The 20,430-nt window shown below is 35.2% G+C and overlaps 1 protein-coding gene across 6 annotated transcripts in view; it reads right to left on the reverse strand.

Annotated features, from left to right (window-relative positions):
• Positions 1–20,430, reverse strand: part of LRCH2 (leucine rich repeats and calponin homology domain containing 2) — a 102,953-nt gene that overhangs the window by 42,371 nt on the left and 40,152 nt on the right. For all 6 annotated transcript variants that reach the window (XR_011998280.1, XR_011998281.1, XM_025983885.2 and 3 more), the window contains exons 4-11: positions 20,002–20,107; positions 19,782–19,918; positions 15,647–15,780; positions 11,092–11,179; positions 10,251–10,362; positions 9,978–10,075; positions 9,801–9,859; positions 6,728–6,835 (exon numbers count right to left, since the gene is read on the reverse strand). Coding sequence is in view for 4 of the 6 variants with exons in the window: in XM_025983885.2 (XP_025839670.1) it covers positions 6,728–6,835; positions 9,801–9,859; positions 9,978–10,075; positions 10,251–10,362; positions 11,092–11,179; positions 15,647–15,780; positions 19,782–19,918; positions 20,002–20,107 (842 nt within the window). In the remaining 2 variants the exon portion in view is untranslated. The remainder of the gene's footprint in view (positions 1–6,727; positions 6,836–9,800; positions 9,860–9,977; positions 10,076–10,250; positions 10,363–11,091; positions 11,180–15,646; positions 15,781–19,781; positions 19,919–20,001; positions 20,108–20,430) is intronic.

The following is a 20,430-nucleotide window of genomic DNA, read 5'->3' on the forward strand; positions in this document are numbered from 1 at the left end:
CTAGAAAACAATGTTTAAATATCATTTAGATATAATTCCTATGGCTATCATGAAGGAACGAAGCCCACCAACTTTGCCGCACATCTTCTTCTATAAACCTTTTCTTGAGGTCTGGGTATCTTCTAAGCATGCTATTGCCCTGTGTGTATCTAACTTTTGGCTGAGACAGAAGATAAATAGATGCAGATTGTTTAGGTGCCATCATGACTGATTTCATTTTCCCAACACAGCAAATAACACAAGTTATGCTGACGTAACAGATGATCATTTTGCCAAGAGCCAAATAACAAATCTTAATTCTAAATGTAAAGCCAATGTTAAAGTTCAATTCTTTAAAAAAATCTCACAAGTTTATTAAACTTTTAATACCCAAATAAGATGATATTTGAAGAAAACAAAAAAGAAAAAAACGATAAAGGATCATGAGAGAACTATTTGTCCATAATTTTATAGAATTCTAAGTATTAATCTCAAAGTCCAAAGTAATGAATAACTTCCTTTAGCATAAGTCACTAACATATTTAAGAGTTCTTAATATTTATCTATTTACTATAGATTTAAATGTAACTTGCTTTTCAATTTTAAAGTTTAGTCTTATAAGGAATAAAATATGTCTTATTCAAGAAACTTTGGATGTCAACTATCAAAATAAAAAGGAGAAAATAATTTAAAATTAAACTACAGGGATGCCTGGGTGGCTCAGCAGTTGAGCAACTGCCTTTGGCTTGGGGCATGATCCTGGAGTCCTGGGATCAAGTCCCACATCGGGCTCCCTGCAAAGAGCCTGCTTCTCCCTCTGCCTATGTCTCTGCCTCTCTCTCTGTCTCTCATGAATAAATAAATAAAATCTTTTAAAAAAATAAAAATAAAACTACATATTTACTACTAAAAGATATCATAACCTAAAGATAAGTTGGTAATTACAGAAAGATGGTTAACATAAAGAAACCAATTTTCATTACCCCAGCTTCCTCACTAGCTTGGATGGATTAAAGCCTCTTTAGGAGGAAATCACAGTGAGGAGCAAAGGACAAGTATCACAGGCAATGCAATGTAGCTTTGCACCGAACAACTTTGAGATTAATAACACCTTTATTTTGCTTACTATGGACATATACTAAAATTGCACTTAATCCTGAAATGCAAAAGAATTAAGGTAAAAAATATCTAGGACTATTAAGAAATACATCTTTAAAGAGTGATTTTTAAAAACGAGATATAACAGTGAGAACTGTCCTGAGGAGTGAATGTCAGAATTATTGCAGTGGAGGGAGGTAGAAGGATCAAACTACAGTGCCCTTACTATAGTAAATTCTGAATTCTCCTCAAACCACACTAGCATTGTGATTACTGATGTATAGGAGTCATACTGAAGCAGAAAGATGAAAAAAGGTTGAGACCCATTTACCAATAAAATATACATGAGAATTTTCCTATGTAAAAGTCTGTTTGTATGTGGATATTTAATGTTTTACTCTGATACTCAAAGTCAAAATAAACATGTGCTGTATCTAAATATCTGTTCTAGATAATAAACACATTTCCCTAATCCAGTCACTAGTACTGTATTTTAAGTAAATGACTATAAAATTCAGCTACACCAACCTGGCCCCTTAATACTTAAGGGTTCCACAAACTCTAGATACCTTGATGCATGTCCTGCTGCTCTGGTCCTCTGGAAGAGTTTTTCACTGAATGATGCTCTATTACACAAAGGCCTCCATCTGTATTGACATTTCCCGTACATGAACCAAACCAAGAGGTGGGAGAAGTAAGATGTTATGGGAGAGGACAGGGAAGTCATTAGTAAAGCAAGAAGAAAAGAAAAAATGGATAGATTTCAAGGGTTGAGAAAACGACCTAATTAGTAATAACAAGCTAGAGGTCAACGTGATGCTCCTCGAACTGGAATATTCATATATATGATCAGGAAAAAAAAAAATCACATGAAATAAGTTATGTTTATAATTTCTCTAATTCTAAACCAAAATAAGAAACTTCTCAAAATGTGATTTTCCTTTTCCATTATCCTTAATTATACTTCAATATAACTTTTCAAAACTACTTTTTTTTATTTAGCCATATTACATAGTACTAAGAAGCACATCTTTCCACAATATGTGAAAACTCTCAGGACACACTTAGCTGTAAATAAAATAATTATTAAAAAGAAAAACATAATAGAAAATACTATACAAGTTACCAGGAATGAACATGCAATGGGAATCATTCAATTAAAGCTATTCACTGCAAAAGCCCACATATAGTAATCCTTTCTTTATGGTGATAACCACACAAATTTTAAGAAGCCAGCTAAACATCAACTTATTCAGCCACATAATAAGAATATCTATATAAGAAAATGAACAGGGGGCATCTGGGTGGCTCAGTCAGTTAAGCGTCCAACTCTTGATTTTGGCTCAGGTCATGATCTCAGGGTCATGAGATTGAGCCCCATGTTGGGCTCCATGCTCAGCACAGAGTCTACTTGAGACACTCTCTCTCTCTCTCTCTCCCCCCCCCCAGCCCCTCAATCCCCCAAAATAAATAAAATCTTTTAAAAAAAATAGAGAACAGTAGCTATTTCTCTAACGATAAAATAGATAAGAGGGTTGGTGGAAATTTGAAGAGTTAGCTAAATAATTTAGAGAAGAACATTACAATAATTTTTTAAGATGATAGTTTTTTTAATTCCCCAAATTATAGTGAAGATTAAAAACTTACAGAATAGCTATTTTTTTAAGATTTTATTTATTTATTCATGACAGACACAGAGAGAGAGAGAGAGGCAGAGACACAGGCAGAGGGAGAAGCAGGCTCCATGCAGGGAGCCTGACGTGGGACTCGATCCCGGGTCTCCAGAATCACACCCCGGGCGGAAGGCAGCACTAAACTGCTGGGCCACCGAGGCTGTCCCAGAATAGCTATTTTAATATAGGGAGCTTCACTGATTCAGGGGGACTTCAATACACTCAAATACAAGTAGAAAAAATTCAGTATTTTAATAAGAGGAATAAAGATTAGCTTCTAAAAAAACCAACAATAAACTGTCAAAACAAAGTAGCTTAACCTATGCATCTCAAAAAGGGAGCAGTCTTCTAAAAACTAGCCTTCAGACTTTGAACACTTATGATAAAATAATCTACTTGATAGTTTATTTCATCTCCTTTCCTGTTCTTTTTCACTATTAATTCTGTGCATTATCCTCGTTAATTTTCCTAGAGTAGTTTCATCAACCAGGTACTAGTATAAACTTGCATAAAGAATAAAAGACACTTTTAAGAACAGTATGAACTAAACAATTGGCAAAGTTGCTTTCAGAAAATCACCACTGAAGTCAACCTAAGCAGTTTTTTAATTGCCTTTAATTTGGGAGTACATGCATGGCTTCTTTTCGCAGAGAACTAACACTACATTTACCTTCAACTAGTAGCTAGCTAAAGAACAGTTAAGTAGCATATGGTGTAGGAGTTCTAGGTGGTACTTTCTGATATGCGAGGGTAATCTTACTCCACATAAATCATTTTAAATCAAGACAAACAACAACAAAAGCATTACAAGACTGTGTTAAAGCCTAAAATGAAATGTTGTAACTCCTGATTGACTTACAATTTTATTTTATCTTGTTTAAGATTTTATTGATTTATTATTTAGAGAGAGAGGACAAAAAACACAAGCAAGCAGAAAGAGGGGCAGAGGGAGAGGGAAAAAGAATCTCGAGCAGACTCTGCAATGAGCACACAGCCTGAAGGAGGGCTCGATCATGATCTAAGCCGAAGTCAAGAGTCAAGTGCTTAACTGCCTGAGCCACCCAGGCATCCCTGACTTGCATTTTAAATAGCATTTCAGACTCTTCATTAATAAAGTGGAAATCTAAAACACAATACAGTGTGAAAGAGAAAATCTACAACCAGAGAAGGTATAATTAACATCAAATCCTCTAAGGGATGGAAGATTACTTTTGATTTTTTTTTACTCAAATCAAGAACTGTAATAGCAAACAAGAATTTTAATTATCTACTTCTGAGAGATGTGAGCGACAGTAACATATTTTAGAAGAAATGAGAGATTATTCAGTGAAGAAAATACTAGATTTAGCATTAAAAAATTCTAAGATCAGTTTAAGTCAGCCATTAACAAAAGAGGCCAAGTATCTTATTTAAATTGTCTATAAATTATTGATTTTGAAAGCTAAATGTGCTCTTTATAGTATGACCACATATAAATATTTTAATGCCTTCCAAAATAAGACATAATTATTACATTAATATCACTGCATATTAATATTTATCTTAAAAATTTCATATTCGGGGCAGCCCTGGTGGCGCAGCGGTTTGGCGCCGCCTGCAGCCTGGGGTGTGATCCTAGAGACCCAGGATCGGGTCCCACGTCGGGCTCCCTGCATGGAGCCTGCTTCTCCCTCTCCCTCTGCCTGTGTCTCTGCCTCTCTCTCTCTGTGTCTATGAATAAATAAATAAAATCTTTAAAAATAAATAAATAAATAAATTTTCATATTCGTCTGTGCTAACATCTGAAAAGGCAGATGAAGAGAAACATCAGAGTTAAAGAAATGACTCTTTCATACATCTAAAAAAATAAGTTATTTAGAAAGAACACAACTAAATTAATGGTTCCTATTAGTTTTAAATTTGTTAATCTCACTTTCAAGCAATCAATTCACTGAGTATTACTGAGAACCTACCATGTACAAGGCACAATGCTAAGCACTATTTTGTAAAGATTATAATACCATCACAAAAATATAACCTATGAAATATCATTTGATATTGTTTCTAAGCTAAAAGAATAATTCCAGTTACAGAAATAGATGAATAGTAGAAAACTTAAAAATATAGAAATGATATATATGACATCATTAAAATCTATAATTATGCACTCAAATGCTATTCTTAACAGAATCAGAGAAATAAATAATGCTGTGGGTTCTTTTAAAATCAGTATTCTCTGCTCATAATGATAAATACAATTATTTCACCTGTTGGGTAGAAGAGACAAACTCAACTATTTTGTAAGCTACAAAGAGTAGGTGGTGGCTTGCTTCATCAAACCTCTTACTTAAACTATGGGGGTGATCAATACCTTGATTATATTGGAGGGGGGAAAACATTCATAACCCCACAAGTAACCAATATTTTAAAAAGCCCATTAGAAATGAATCACAGGAAAAGATTAGAAAATAAATTTCACAGAAAAGGGTGACAATAACAGAAGAAAACCATAAGCTGGTTATGAGGATACATCAGATATAGAAGGGATAAAAAAGATTGCTATTTTCTAGTATGGTTTTTCATTCTATAAATGCAGTAGCTTCACCAAAAAGGATGTTTAGTAATTATTTTTTAAAAATAGTGGCCCTTAAAACCAGACACTTGCAATTTGATGAGTTTCAATAGTAATTATTTTTCGAACCATATATAAAAGCAAATGCCAGGAACACCTGGATGGCTCAGTGGTTGAGCATCTGCCTTTGGCTCAGGTCATGATCCTGGGATCCTGGGATTGAGTCCTGCATCAGGGTCCCTGCATAAAGCCTGCTTCTCCCTCTGCCTATGTCTCTGCCACTCTCTATGTCTCTCATGAAAAAATAAATAAAACCTTTTTAAAAAAAATAAATAAAAGCAAATGCCAGTGTACTTAAATGTTACAAAAGATGGTCATGTGACCCACAAACATTTATTGTTTTGGTTAAGGAAACTAAAATACGGGGATCCCTGGGTGGCTCAGCGGTTTGGCACCTGCCTTTGGCCCAGGGCGTGGTCCTGCGGTCCCAGGATAGAGTCCCACATCAAGCTCCCTGCATGGAGCCTGCTTCTCCCTCTGCCTGTGTCTCTGCCTCTCTCTTTCTGTCTGTGCCTCTCATGAATGAATAAATAAAATCTTTAAAAAAAGTAAAATACTGGGATCCCTGGGTGGCGCAGCGGTTTGGCGCCTGCCTTTGGCCTGGGGCGCAATCCTGGAGACCCAGGATCGAATCCCACGTTGGGCTCCCTGCATGGAGCCTGCTTCTCCCTCTGCCTGTGTCTCTGCCTCTCTCTCTGTGTCTCTCATGAATAAATAAATAAAATCTCAAAAAAAAATAAAATAAAATAAATAATAATAAAATAAAATAATTAAAATGCATTGATTTTATACTCATTCATACAATGTCTTCCTTATTGCCAATGCTATATATTTGGAGAAAGCCCAGCCAGAGGGAGAAATCGTCATTGACCAAGTAACAGACCAAAGTGAACCTGTGACCTTCAAATCATCATGTTGATTTCATCAACCATTATGTAATTCCATTAAATTCTAAGGAGTTTACACATATCCCAAGTAATCTGGAATATAATAAAAAAATGCACTACAGACACATGACATGTACTTGGGGGAAAACACTTATAATGTATCTAATGCTATTGTGAGCTAAAATGAGTATCAAAAAACAAATCAGTTATTATTATTTAGCACACAGGAATAAAAAGGAGACACCCACCTACACAATAATTAAATAAAATGACTATGTGAGTATGAAGTATTTGTCAATTGTGTATATAACTTTACATTTCTCTCCTAAGTATTTCCTATTATCTTTTAGTAGTTAGTTCCTTGGCATAGATCTTAAGATGGTCCTATTGTTTACTGGAATCTTCCTTTGATAATTTTTAAATGATCATTTAATGATTATAAAGTCTGCCTATTTAAATCTCATTACTGAAAAAAATACCTGTTCTTCTGCTCTTGCTGCAATAACTGAGCGGCTATTTTCCTCAAATCAGTTACTTCCTTCAAATCATCATCCTCTTCCTCTGCAAGTAACTGTTCTTTCCCAAGTCTGAAAGGTGACACAAACACGGTTATCCAAAAAGTAAGGCAGATATTTTATGCCAGCTTCCAGAAACAAACCATTTGTTCGTTTTTAATATCATGTAAAAGCTAAAATCCTAATGTCCTTGTAATCAAACATTAAAATAAGTAGTATGTAAGGAATATAAAAACATATCTATCTTCTATTCAATAGGAAATAGTATCATACTGGTTATATTAATATAACTAATGGTTAACAATGTAAATTGTATTACCATTTTATAATTTCTGAAATGTGTCATTTAACAATGCATACTTCCCAGTCCTGAGTGTAATAAGAACTGCAAAGTTCTGTATGCCAGTCTTTACAAATATCAAATGTTATGAAAATGTTACTAAACCACCCTCCTTTAATCAGTTTATTCATCATGATATTAAAAATCTCCATGTAAAATGTTTAAGTAGAAGAAATGTAAAATAGGTCCAAGTAAGATTGGCAATTTGCAGGAAAATGTTCATTAAAATACATAATTTTTAATCATTCAAAGAGAGCAAAAGAATTTTTAAATAAGTTGTTCTCCAAACTCTAGTAACTTTATCCAAAGGTATTTCATTTAAAACACAGTATCAGAGATGCCTGGGTGGCTCAGCAGTTGAGAGTCTGCCTTTGGCTCAGGGCATGATCCTGGAGTTCCAGGATCAAATCCCACATCGGGCTCCCTGTATGGAGCCTGCCTCTCCCTCTACCTGTGTCTCTGCCTCCATCTCTCTCTGTGTCTCGCATGATTAAATAAATAAAATCTTTAAAAATAAATAAATAAATTGGAAAAAAATAAAACACAGTATCAAATCCTAAGGCTTTGGGACACCTGGGTGGCAAAGCGGTTAAGCATCTGCCTTCAGCTCAAGGCATGATCCAGGATGGAGTCTCACATCTGGCTCCCTGCGGGGAGCCTGCTTCTCCCTCTGCCTATGTCTCTGCCTCTCTCTTTCTGTGTCTCTCATGAATAAATAAATAAATCTTTTTTTAAAAATCCTAAGACTTTGTATCTTGACTCTATCTTGTATGCCACTGTGACATTCAAGTTTATACAACTATCTTCATGATATAATGTGAGAAAGTAAGAGAACAATGAAATATAAAGAGTACAAGACAAAGCAATGTACCTCCTTATGGGGAACCAGACATGACTAATTCATAACTGATTAAAAAGTTACAAATTAGGTCATTTGTAGGAAGCACAATGTAGAGAAAAGAGAAAAACCTAGGGATCACAGAGAGCTAGGTTTACACCCTAGATTCTAGTAGACACAAAGTGATTCTAGGCAAGAAACTTCTGAGTCTCCAAGCTTCCCCTTCCTCATCTGTAAAAATAGGGATGGTATCAATGCTACAGGATTTAGTGAAGATTAAATAAGAAACATGAAAGGCACCTGGCTGGCTCAGCTAGAAGAGCACATGACTCTTGATCGTGGGGTCATGAGTTCAGGCCCCATATTGGGTGCAGAGATTACGTAAATAAAATTTAAAAAAAAATCTTTGGAGGCAGGAAACAACAAATGTTGGAGAGGATGCAGAGAAAAGGGAACCCTCTTACACTGTTGGTGGGAATGTGAACTGGTGCAGCCACTCTGGAAAACTGTGTGGAGGTTCCTCAAAGAGTTAAAAATAGACCTGCCCTACGACCCAGCAATTGCATTGTTGGGGATTTACCCCAAAGATTCAGATGCAATGAAACGCCGGGACACCTGCACCCCGATGTTTCTAGCAGCAATGTCCACAATAGCCAAACTGTGGAAGGAGCCTTGGTGTCCATCGAAAGATGAATGGATAAAGAAGATGTGGTTTATGTATACAATGGAATATTACTCAGCCATTAGAAATGACAAATACCCACCATTTGCTTCAACGTGGATGGAACTGGAGGGTATTATGCTGAGTGAAGTAAGTCAATCGGAGAAGGACAAACAGTGTATGTTCTCATTCATTTGGGGAATATAAATAACAGTGAAAGGGAATATAAGGGAAAGGAGAAGAAAAAGACTCCTAACTCGGGGATACGAACTAGGGGTGGTGGAAGGGGAGGAGGGCGGGGGGTGGGGGTGAATGGGTGACGGGCACTGAGGGGGGCACTTGACGGGATGAGCACTGGATGTTATTCTGTATGTTGGTAAATTGAACACCAATAAAAAATTAATTTATTTAAAAAAAAAAATCTTTGGGGCACCTGGCTGTCTCATTTGGAAAAGCATGCTACTCTTGATCTTGGGGTCATGAGTTGCAGCCCCATGTTGAGTGTAGAGGCTACGAAAAAAATTTTAAACTGAAAAAAAAAATTTAATAAAGATAAATAAGAAACATGGGAAAGCACATAGCACAGATTCTAGCACATGGTAGGTATTCAACAAATATTCCTTCCTTCCTTCCATCCTGTAGCTACAAAGCAACTTTAAGGAGTAACTGAACACGGCAAGTCATATTCCATCATTTCATAAGATAAATGATAGAGAAAAGATTTAAAGTGCAATGATTTTAATAAAATACAGAAATAAATGCCCTTAAAATTACTATAACCAATCTGATGAAATGGAAATGCATTAAACCAAGTGCTGGAACACCTGAGTTCCAGACATTTGAAACTCCAGGTCTGCTCCTTATTGGCCAAATGATGCAAAAAATCATCTATTTTAAAGAGTTGCTAAAGAGCTCAAATGAAGCAATGTATGTGAAGGTACAGCTCTCCTCAGTAATAATAATAGAATTATACTCCTAGGGGGTAGGGGAAATGTATATACTACACTCAGCTTAATTGCTTACTATAATTTTCAGCTTAATTGAGCAGATAAATGAAGTACTTACAAATTAACTATCTGAACATAACAGGTAAATGAACCAAAAATCGTATTCTTTCAAAGTACTCTTTCGAATAGGAATATCTAACAAATATTTAATTTAAAGTAACATTTCAATTTGAGAATTCATGTGTGTTTACCTTTTTTCATCTCCCAATTCTTCATTTTTCTGAGATTTCTCAGGACCTTTTTCTTTCCCCTTATATAAAATTGGAAAAATAAAAGAAAGTTAAATTTTAAATCTGTGTGGTGTACTTCTGTGAGATCAAGGAAAATATGTTATTATGTTATTAATATTTGTTCAAAGTTTTCTTTACCTTAAGGAAAGAGACATATGAACCAATATGTGCATCTCCTTGTTCAGGAACTGCTACATCTTCTGTGTTGGGGTCAATAAAATCATACACCTCCTGGTCTAAGTATAGAAAGGTATTTATTAGAAAATATAAATTGTAAACAGTGTGCTTTCATAAGTGTTTAGAACAATAGATTTTCTCATAAAAGAACTGGTCAAAGATACTGTATTTTTGAAAATGCATTTTTAATAAGGGCAATATACATGAAATAAAAATAGGCACCATATGAATTACCTTTCTGAGAATCAGGTTTACTTCCTATTGAGTGACTGTCATTTCTTGATGTCTGCTCTCTATTTGATTCTGAGACTTGAGAGTGAAGGCTGATTGTGTCATCATCTGATGGCTGAAAGGAGTAAATACAAAGCACAAATGAGGCATTTGAAACATAGAATAAAATTAAGTTGCTTTGGGTGGCTCAGTGGTTGAGCGTCTGCCTTCGGCTCAGAGCATGATCCGGGGGTCCTGGGATCAAGTCCCACATCAGGCTCCCCATGGAGCCTGCTTCTCCCTCCGCCTATGTCTCTGCCTCTCTCTCTCTGTGTCTCTCATGAATAAATAAATATATCTTTTAAAAAACAATAATTAGGGGATCCCTGGGTGGCGCAGCGGTTTAGCGCCTGCCTTTGGCCCAGGGCGCGATCCTGGAGACCCGGGATCGAATCCCACATCAGGCTCCCGGTGCATGGAGCCTGCTTCTCCCTCTGCCTGTGTCTCTGCCTCTCTCTCTCTCTCTCTCACTGTGTGCCTATCATAAATAAATAAATAAAAAAATAAAAAATAAAATAAAATAAATAAAAAAAAAATAAAAAACAATAATTAAGTTGTTTTAATTTCACATGGGATATGTAGAATATCTGCTTTATAGCTCCAGTTCTCAAACCAAAAATTAATATGCTAAAATTTACTGTTCTGCTTCTAAAAATGTACATGTCCTTTGTCATCTGAAGTCATAAAATCCAATAATGATCATTTTTTTAAGTAAAATTAATCAAGTGTGTGCAAGTGTCTACCTATTTCAAAATAGGTATTTTATTTCTTAAAATAAAATAGATCAACAAAAGAAAAGACTCACTTCTGTTGTAGATAATCGTTTCTCTCCATTATCACTTCCAATTCCAGAGTCAGGGCCATGATTTTTATTTGGATAAAAATCTTCCATACTATGAAAATAGAAATTCTAAGGGCAATTAGGGTTTCCTTCTTAATACATAAATAAAATTTCCCTAGATAATACAGAACATATACTCCTGATGTCTAAGATCCTTAAAGACATGAAGGGAAAATATCAGAAATCTTCCTATAAATATTTTACTAATATCCCTCATGTAATATTTTCCATGCATTTACTGTTGTAAAGTGTCAACTGTTGGGGCACCTGGGTGGCTCAGTCAATTAGGCATCAAACTCTTGGTTTCCATTCAGGTTATGATCTCAGCGTTGTGGGATCAAGCCCCAGGTTGGGTACCACACTCAGCACAGAGTCTGCTTAAGATTCTTTTGCCCTCCCTTCCCCTCTCTCTCTGTTCCTTCCCCTCACCAGCTCCTGTGCACATGTGCACTCTCTCTTGCTCTATCTCTAAAAAGTAAATAAATAAAATCTTTAAAGTGTCCATTGTTAACCTATTACTTCTCCTGAGAGATTCAAAAAAGTAGAGAGTCCTGCTAGAAAATAACCCTTATGAAAGAACTTTCTATTTTTCTGGTTTAACAAATTTCATCATAGAACATTGAAAAATTTTTTAACTTCAATTCAGTTTCTTCATTAGCTCTAAGAATATGCTTTAGCTTTATAAATAACACCCATATGAAAATTAAGAAAAAATGCAAAAAAAAAGTGTGCAAAGCATTAAATAAGTAATTGTTTTAGTATGAAGATAGAGCTGTCCTTACAAATTTCTGAATTACCCACCAGTATGCCACCCAGGTTGCAAAATATTTTTCACTTTAATTTCCAAATTTACATATATGCAAATTTGCATTGCTCTATACAGACCATTTTTTATGTGCCAGGAATTATGCTAAGTGCTTTAAAGATGATAACTCAAACATGCCTTATGAAAATTCTAGCAGGTTGGTAGTGTTTTCTGATTTTGCAGATGAGGAAACAGGCCAGGACAGATTGAACAAGTTACCCAATGACATGCAACTTGCAAATGGCAGTTTAAATTTGATCCCAAATTATCTAATACTAAAGTCCCTGATCTTAATCACCATGCTATATTTCTTCCTTAAATACTTATTTGTATGCTTTTCATGAGTGTATCAATAAACTTAGGTAAGCAATTACAAGTAAGTAATGTACTTGTAATTGCTTACAAGTAAGTAAGCAGACACTATGCTGAATGATTGAAATGAAATGAGATGAATTAAAAAATGTTTGGCTTCAAAACCTTCCAGCCAGAGGGAAAATATGTTTATATATTTTGAAAACTATGAGAAAGGTAAATACAAGGTACTATGAGAAAAGAGAAATCAATTAATTCTTGGTAAGGTTAGGAAAGGCCTCAGCCAAAAAACTGGCATTTGAGCTTAGTCATGAAGGATGAAGAGAGGCAATACTTGCTAGCATTTATTGGGTGTCTACATTGTATTAGCTACTGTGCCAGGTACTCATCATATTTTCTTTATAATCCTTACATTCTGCAATTTACACATTATTTCTTTCTAAAAATTAGGATAATAAAGCTTAGAAAACTTAACTTCCTGGGGGGAAAATGTAAATTTACTAATTATCATTTCTTGAACTAGTTGCCAAGTACTTATTTAATTCTCACAACAAGCTTATGAAATGGGTATTACTAACATTTTAAATAAACAGGCTCAGAGAGATTAAATAGCTTACACAGGCTACAGAGGAATTAAGAGGTTAAACCATGATTAGAAGCAAAATCCATCTGACACCACTGCACAATATTATACACATGGACTCTACTAAAATATATGTGTATTTGTAATAGTTGACAATGATAGTAATAAGCTAATTGTTGAAGAATTGTTTGGGTAAGGCACTATGTTAACTACTCTACATACATTATTTAATCTAATCCTGACAGCATCTGTATAATTATTTTCCTTTTATATATAAGAAAACTAAGGACTAGAGATGTTACGACACAAGGACATAAAGTTATCAAGAGTCGGAGAAGGGCTTCATGAGCATATATGTCTGACTCCAAAAGCTGATATACTTAACTACAATAATGCGTATCTATGTAGAATTAAGAGTTTAAAAAATAGTCAAGGCATGAAAGGTTATTATTCTAGGTAGTAAGAACCACAGAGTCAAAGGCATGAGTGTAAAAGTAGAAAGTGCATACAAGAATTTTCTACATAGTTCAATACAGGCTGTGAGTAAGAAATTGCACACCTAAGAGTCACCTCATTAAGTAAACTCTATTAACCTGCACTATCCTGTATAGTAGCCACTAGCCATTACATGGCTATTGAGCACTTGAAATGTGGGTAGTCTAAATTGAAATGTGCTATAAATGAAAAATGCACACCAGATTTAAATGATGTAATATAAAGAAAAAGAACATGAAATATCTTACTAACATTTTCACATGAAATACATGTTGAAATTATATTTTAGATATACTGGGTTAAGTAACATTATTAAAATTAATTTCACCTGTTTGATTTTTAATTTTTTTAATGGATTACAAGAAAATGCAAAACTATGTATGTAGCTCATATTACATTTCTATTGGACATCATTGCTAGAGACCATCTCCAAATATATCTCAATTCTGTCCACTCCTTTTCCTTTTTTTCTTTTTATTTTTCTTTTTATTTTTTTTTTCACTCCTTTTCAATTCTACTGCAATCACCCTATTCAAGACCTTTTGATCTCTTGGAAGTACTTCAACAACCTAACTAGTCCCTGTGATTCTGCTTTTATTTCCAATCTATTCTCCTTAGAAGAGCCAAAATAGCTTTTCTTTTTTTTTTAACATAAATCAGATCATGCTACCTCCTGCTTGTAACTGTCCACTGACTTCCTACTGAACTGTAAGTAAAATTCAAACTCCTTATCACAGCCTTCAAAGCACCCACATGACTTGAGCCCTGGCTACTTCTCCAAAATCAACTTGTACATCTGTACCCTTCAGCCTCTCTGCTCCAATCATTAACACACCAAGTTTCTTCCTAACTTAAGGCCTTATCACATGTCATTCTTTTTGTCTGAAATGCTCTTCCTCCTGGTCTTTACACAGGTAGCTTTTCTCCTTTCAGGTCTTGACTTAAAACCTCACCTTCTCAAAGTGACATTTCCTGACCACACTCCTGAAATATGTTCTTCATAGTACTTGCCACAGTTTGAAATGGCATGCGTGTATGTGTATTCTATTTCTTTCCTTTGTTTGCTATCTCCTCCACTATACTGTAGACTCCATGAGGGCCAACACCAAGGTGTGTATCATTCAACAAAACATACCCTGAATCTGACAACATGCATTCAACTGATACTTGGGGTTTTTTTCAACTGATATTTGTAAAATAAATAAATGACTAGTATAATGTATGCCATTACTAAAGTAAATTCATTTTTAAATAAATATAAAGCAAACTGATAGAGATTAAAGTATGAATAAGGTGTAATTTTTATAGAATTGTTTGGTCTATTATCATCCATAATATGAAACAAAATAATCCTTAGGAATTGAATATAATGTTTACATACTTAATTCTACTTAGGCAACAGAAATATTCAAGAAAATGCCCCATTTGGGCATTCAAGAATGATACTTAAAATACTGCCATTTCAATCAGTCTAAACTTCACAAATAAAATGACAAACGTTTAACATTTCAGGCAAGAATGTAGTCTCCCAGGGTGGCTCAATGGTTTAGCGCCACCTTCAGCCCAGGGCCTGATCCTGGAGACCTGGGATCGAGTCCTATGTCAGGCTACCTGCATGGAGCCTACTTCTCCCTCTGCCTGTGTCTCTGCCTCTCTCTGTGTCTCTCATGAATAAATAAATAAAATCTTTAAAAAGAAAAAAAGAATATAGTCTCCCTTTCTGTAGTCTTACCCCATTCCAAATTATTTTCCATACTACTGGATGGAATTGTTTTCATAAAATCTTTCAGACCAACCTACATCCCAAAAGGATGAATTAAAAACAGATAATCAAATCTACATTTCAAAATCTCATGAGGAGAAAAAGACCAATATCATACAGAATATCAATGATAAATCATCTCTGATCCAGACATAAAGAATAAAGTATATGAAGAAAAGAAGAAAGGTACCTCAAAATGTCTTGTTCTTCCATTAACCAGTTCAAATTCTACTACTTATTACAATGCTGGTTAGTACAAGAGTGATTATACTAGTAAGTTAACAGTTGTCAAGTGCTGAGAAATTAGTGTTTCTGTTCTATAATATCAAACATTTACATTTTACTACTAAAATATTAGTAATAGTATTCTGAGAAAATCCCAAATTTATTCTAGTATCACAGAGGTTCCTTCTATGATGGTGATATTCACTTCAGTCAATTATTGATTTTAACACTGGGCCAATCAACCTAAGTATATTCAGTACTCTCAAGATGAATAAATATCTTTTACATATGGAGAAGACACCAATCATGAAATGAGTCTATAAGAATATTACATTACCTGTCTGTGAGAGGCTGGGACGGCATTCTTTTACTCAGTGATGGAAGATCCAGAGAATCTGGCTTCTTATCCATTCTGCAACATGCTTGGATATTTAAGTATTTAAATATGTGTACTTTACCCTTTAAACATATCTGTCAATAAATAATTGAGAAAGTAGATTTAATTATGTACGTCCAAATATAGAGGCGCCTGGGTGGCTCAGTGGTTGAGCATCTGCCTATGGCTCAGGTCAGGATCCCAGGGTCCTGGGATCAAGTCCGACATCAGGCTCCCTGCAGGGAGCCTGCTTCTCCATCTGCCTATGTTTCTGCCTCTCTCTCTGTGTGTCTCTCACAAATAAATAAATAAAACCTTTAAAAAAAAAAAAAAACAGGGCAGATTGGGTGGCTCAGCGGTTTAGCGCCGCCATCAGCCCAGGGCGTGATCCTAGAGACCCGGGATGGAGTCCCACGTCAGGCTCTGTGCATGGAGCCTGCTTCTCCCTCTGCCTGTGTCTCTGCCTCTCTCTCTCTCTCATGAATAAATAAATAAGATCTTTAAAAAAAATTTTTTAAATAAAAAACACAAAAATAAATGTCACCTAGCTATTTATATATTTTAATAATCTTAAATTATGCTAAGACATCACAATCATAATAGGTACTTTACATATTTTAATAATTTGTACTGCTTACATTTTATGAAAACATCTGACAATGATACCAACTAAAATTCTATTGCTTTCTATTCTTACTAGAAAAAAGTTATTTTTTCTGTATATCACTAAAGTTTTCTCGTTAAAAGTACAAAATACAAACAACTAAATATATAAAATCAACAATTCATGAAAGTTGTTTTTATTAGGAAAAAATGAAAAGAAATATATTCATTGCAGTGATGAGAACAGAAAAAAAAATAACCATGTAATTCTTTAAAGTAATCTTATCAGAACCACTAAATTGTTTGACCTAAGCACTGGAAGAAAGGTAAAATCTAAAGAATGTAAATATAGGAAAAATGAATTTGTTGAAAGGTGCATTAGTAGGCCAATCAGAATAAACTAAATTTTTAAATGGCCAATTCAACTAAGATAATATTGTGAAAAGTTATTTTCATTGGAGATGAAGAAAAGGAATAATAAGGGATAAAATACTATGTGAAAGAAAGTATTCTATATAAAAAAGACAATGAGGGATCCCTGGGTGGCGCAGCGGTTTGGCGCCTGCCTTTGGCCCAGGGCGCGATCCTGGAGACCCGGAATCGAATCCCACATCGGGCTCCCGGTGCATGGAGCCTGCTTCTCCCTCCACCTGTGTCTCTACCTCTCTCTCTCTCTGTGACTATCATAAATAAATAAAAGTTAAAAAAAAAAAAAAAAAAGACAATGAACAGTAAGAAAACACTAAGTCAGTTTTACAAATGTTAACTTCAGTCACCGTAAGTAATATCAAATAAGTATTTCTAAAAAACTATAATCAAGGGGCACCTGGCTGGCTCAGTTGGAAGAACATACAACTCTTGATTTTGTGAGGTCAAGAGTTCAAGCCCCACCCTCGGTGTAGTACTTTAAAGAAAAAAGTTAAGAAAACTATAATCAAAAATGTTTTATGGGCCCACATAACCTATAAATATATGCAAAAATAATCAACAAAGAAAACAGTAAGAAACAAAAGAGTAAGAAAAGTACATTTAAAGTAATTATCATCCCTGGAAAAAAGGAAGAATGTTTCTTAGATAACAGATACCAAATCTGACCTGACCACTGAAAAATTTCATTTCAAAGGAAAAACTGGGCAGCCCAGGTGTCTCAGTGGTTTGGCACTGCCTTCGGCCCAGGGTGTGATCCTGGAGACCTGGGATCGAGTCCCATGTCGGGCTTCCTGCTTGGAGCCCGCTTCTCCAACTCTGTGTCTCTGCCTCTCTCTCTCTCTCTCTCTCATGAATAAATAAATAAAATCTTAAAAAAAAAAAAAAGGAAAAACTGCTGAGCTATTAGAATACAAATACATTACCAATTAAAACATCATCTGGATAAACCAAAACCTAATTATCTTTCATTACCAAATTAAATACTGGTGAATTATTTTGTTTCATAAATTTTTTAAAAGATTTTATTGATTGATTGATTGATTTATCTGAGAAAGAGAGCATGAGCAGGGAGAGGGTCCAAGGGAGAGGGACAAGCAGACTCCTTGCTGAGCAAGGAGCTCTATACAGAGCTCAATCCCAGGACCCTGAGATCATGACCTGAGCTGAAGTCACATGCTTAACCGACTGAGCCACCCAGGCACCACCTTTCATAAATTTTTTTTTAAAGATCCTATCTATTTATTCATGAGAGACAGAGAGAGAGAGAGAGAGAGAGGCAGAGACACAGGCAGAGAGAGAAGCAGGCCCCATGCAGGGAGCCTGATGTGGGACTAGATCCCGGGACTCCAAGATCACGCCCTGGGCCGAAGGCAGGCGCTAAACCGCTGAGCCACCCAGGGATCCCCCATAAATTTTTTATTGTAGTAATTCGTGTACATAGTTTTAAAATCAAAGAGAATTATAAAACTGATAACAAAACATTAAACCCCCATTCCACTCCTTTCAGTCTCTAAAACCTAGTCCCCACATATCAACTCTTAGTTGGTTTTCTGCTATTTATTTTTATATTTATCAGTAACATGGTTCTACTATTTTATTTTCTAGTTATAGATCTTATTTATTGAGGTTTTCCTATGGAAAACAAGGACTTAGATTTCTTACACTACCACTACCCACCACTATCAAATATCATCAACACCACCATACCTAACTCACCACACTCACCTTACTTCCTCCTTCTTCAGAAGCATAGCATACTGGTTAGACCATGGACTCGAGTCAGACTGCCTAGGTTTGAAACCAGCTGTACCTCATGCTAACTATGTGGCACTGAATAAATTCCTTAAATTCTATGTCTTTGCCTCCTCATATATAAAATGAGGTATAATGACAATACCTGTTCTATAGGGTTACTACAAGAATTAAATAAATTAATGCATGTAAAGTACCTGGAACACAGTAGGCACTAGGTATATCTCTGCTATTTTATAACTATATCACAATTTCTCATTAAATCAAAATCTAGTATTTACAGTATTATGAGCAAGAAAACATTCTGCTGAGTCCAGGAACAATAGACATCTGGCCACTGACACAAGGGAGAGAATCTGAGAGAATCTACCTACATATTCTACTACTGAAAAAAACCCAGGCTTCTGCTAAGGCAAGTGAGGGCCTATCACTTAGCTGCAAAGCTAAGGATAAGAATCTGAGAGTGTAAGTCTTAGTCCTGTGGTGTCCAATACAGTGGCCACTAGTCACATAAAGCTATTTAACTTTAAATTAATCAAAATAAGATTACATTTAAATTTGGGTTCTTTAGTCGAGCCAACCATAATTCAATTACTCAATAGCCACATGTGGCAAGCAGCAAGAAAAAGGCAACCCTTCTTCTGGATGGATGCAAACCATGATCCAGGGACCATAGCTTGGAAGTAGATTAGGGATTGGCATTTCACTGCCATGTGCCTCCTTGGCCAGATTCTCTCATGCCAGTGTAAGTAAAGACCCTAGTTTCTGCTATTTCATCCATCCTCCATTTTCCAAAATTCTGTTGCCATCTCTCCTCTACTACCCTCTTCTCTCTCATTCTTTGGCTTTATGGGTTTATATCTTAGTATGATCCTTTACTATCATTTCAGTAGATTCCATGTGGATTTAATCCTCCAACTAAAAGGCTGAATCATTACTTTTCCACTCGTATCTTGTACTTTCTGTTAGGATTCCATCTATCAGTGCTAAGAACCTGTTCCAATCAATCATACAACAAATGTCAAGTAGATACATACTTGAGTAGGAGAGATGCAAAAAGACTCCACAGTCTATGTTTTTAAAAGAACACTGACAAACAGAATTACAGATATGGGTTTTCTAAATCCTCTTCTCTAGAAGCTAAGCTAAAATTCCTACCAAAGTGCAAAAGTTACTTCTCAGAAAAACTCCTTTAGACAATAAAGCCTCAACAACAAAGTGACTCCTAATTCTGATGTTTTTTGATTTATCAATTTGATGTATAATTATGAATAAAAATAGAAGAAATAAGTATCATATTTTTATTACAAACCTGTGCTGGTGGTACTTGCAATGGATTGTTATCCAAAATCATTACTTGTAAATGATGCAGCTTCCTGTAACAAACTGGGATTTCGGTCACTTTATTACAAGAGAAATCCAACTTGACTAAGGGAAGATCTCCTAATTCTGTTTAGAAATGAAAAATAATTAAGTTAAATTTGACACAGTTCCTTTCTTATTCATTTCAGTAAAAATAATGAGCATCTTACCATCTGGCAACACATGAAGATTATTTCTTCTTATATTTAGCTCTCTAAGTGACTGTAATTTTCCCATTTGTTGGGGAAGGACTTGAATCTCATTGCAGCTAATATCCTAAGAAAAATAAGAAAATTATAACAAACTGAGAAATACAGACCTATTTCCATTTTAAAATTAAAGCACACAGCTAATAGCTGTTACCTATTACCTACAGTGCAAAGTTACCTCAAATATTGTTTCTCTAAAAATGGATTATCTGGCAGATTTCTATTTATATTACATCATGAAGCCAATCTAGCACAGTTAACAAATGTTTCTGTGCAACATTGTGAAGTTATAATTTAGTACTACATAATTCAGCCTTTTGGAAATCTCAACTGAAGACCGTTCTCACCAACCAAAACCAGAAATAAGGATAATCCAGGTACTCTTCATTC

This window comes from Vulpes vulpes, chromosome X, assembly GCF_048418805.1.
Source record: "Vulpes vulpes isolate BD-2025 chromosome X, VulVul3, whole genome shotgun sequence".
In the NCBI taxonomy this organism is placed as follows: Eukaryota; Metazoa; Chordata; class Mammalia; order Carnivora; family Canidae; genus Vulpes; species Vulpes vulpes.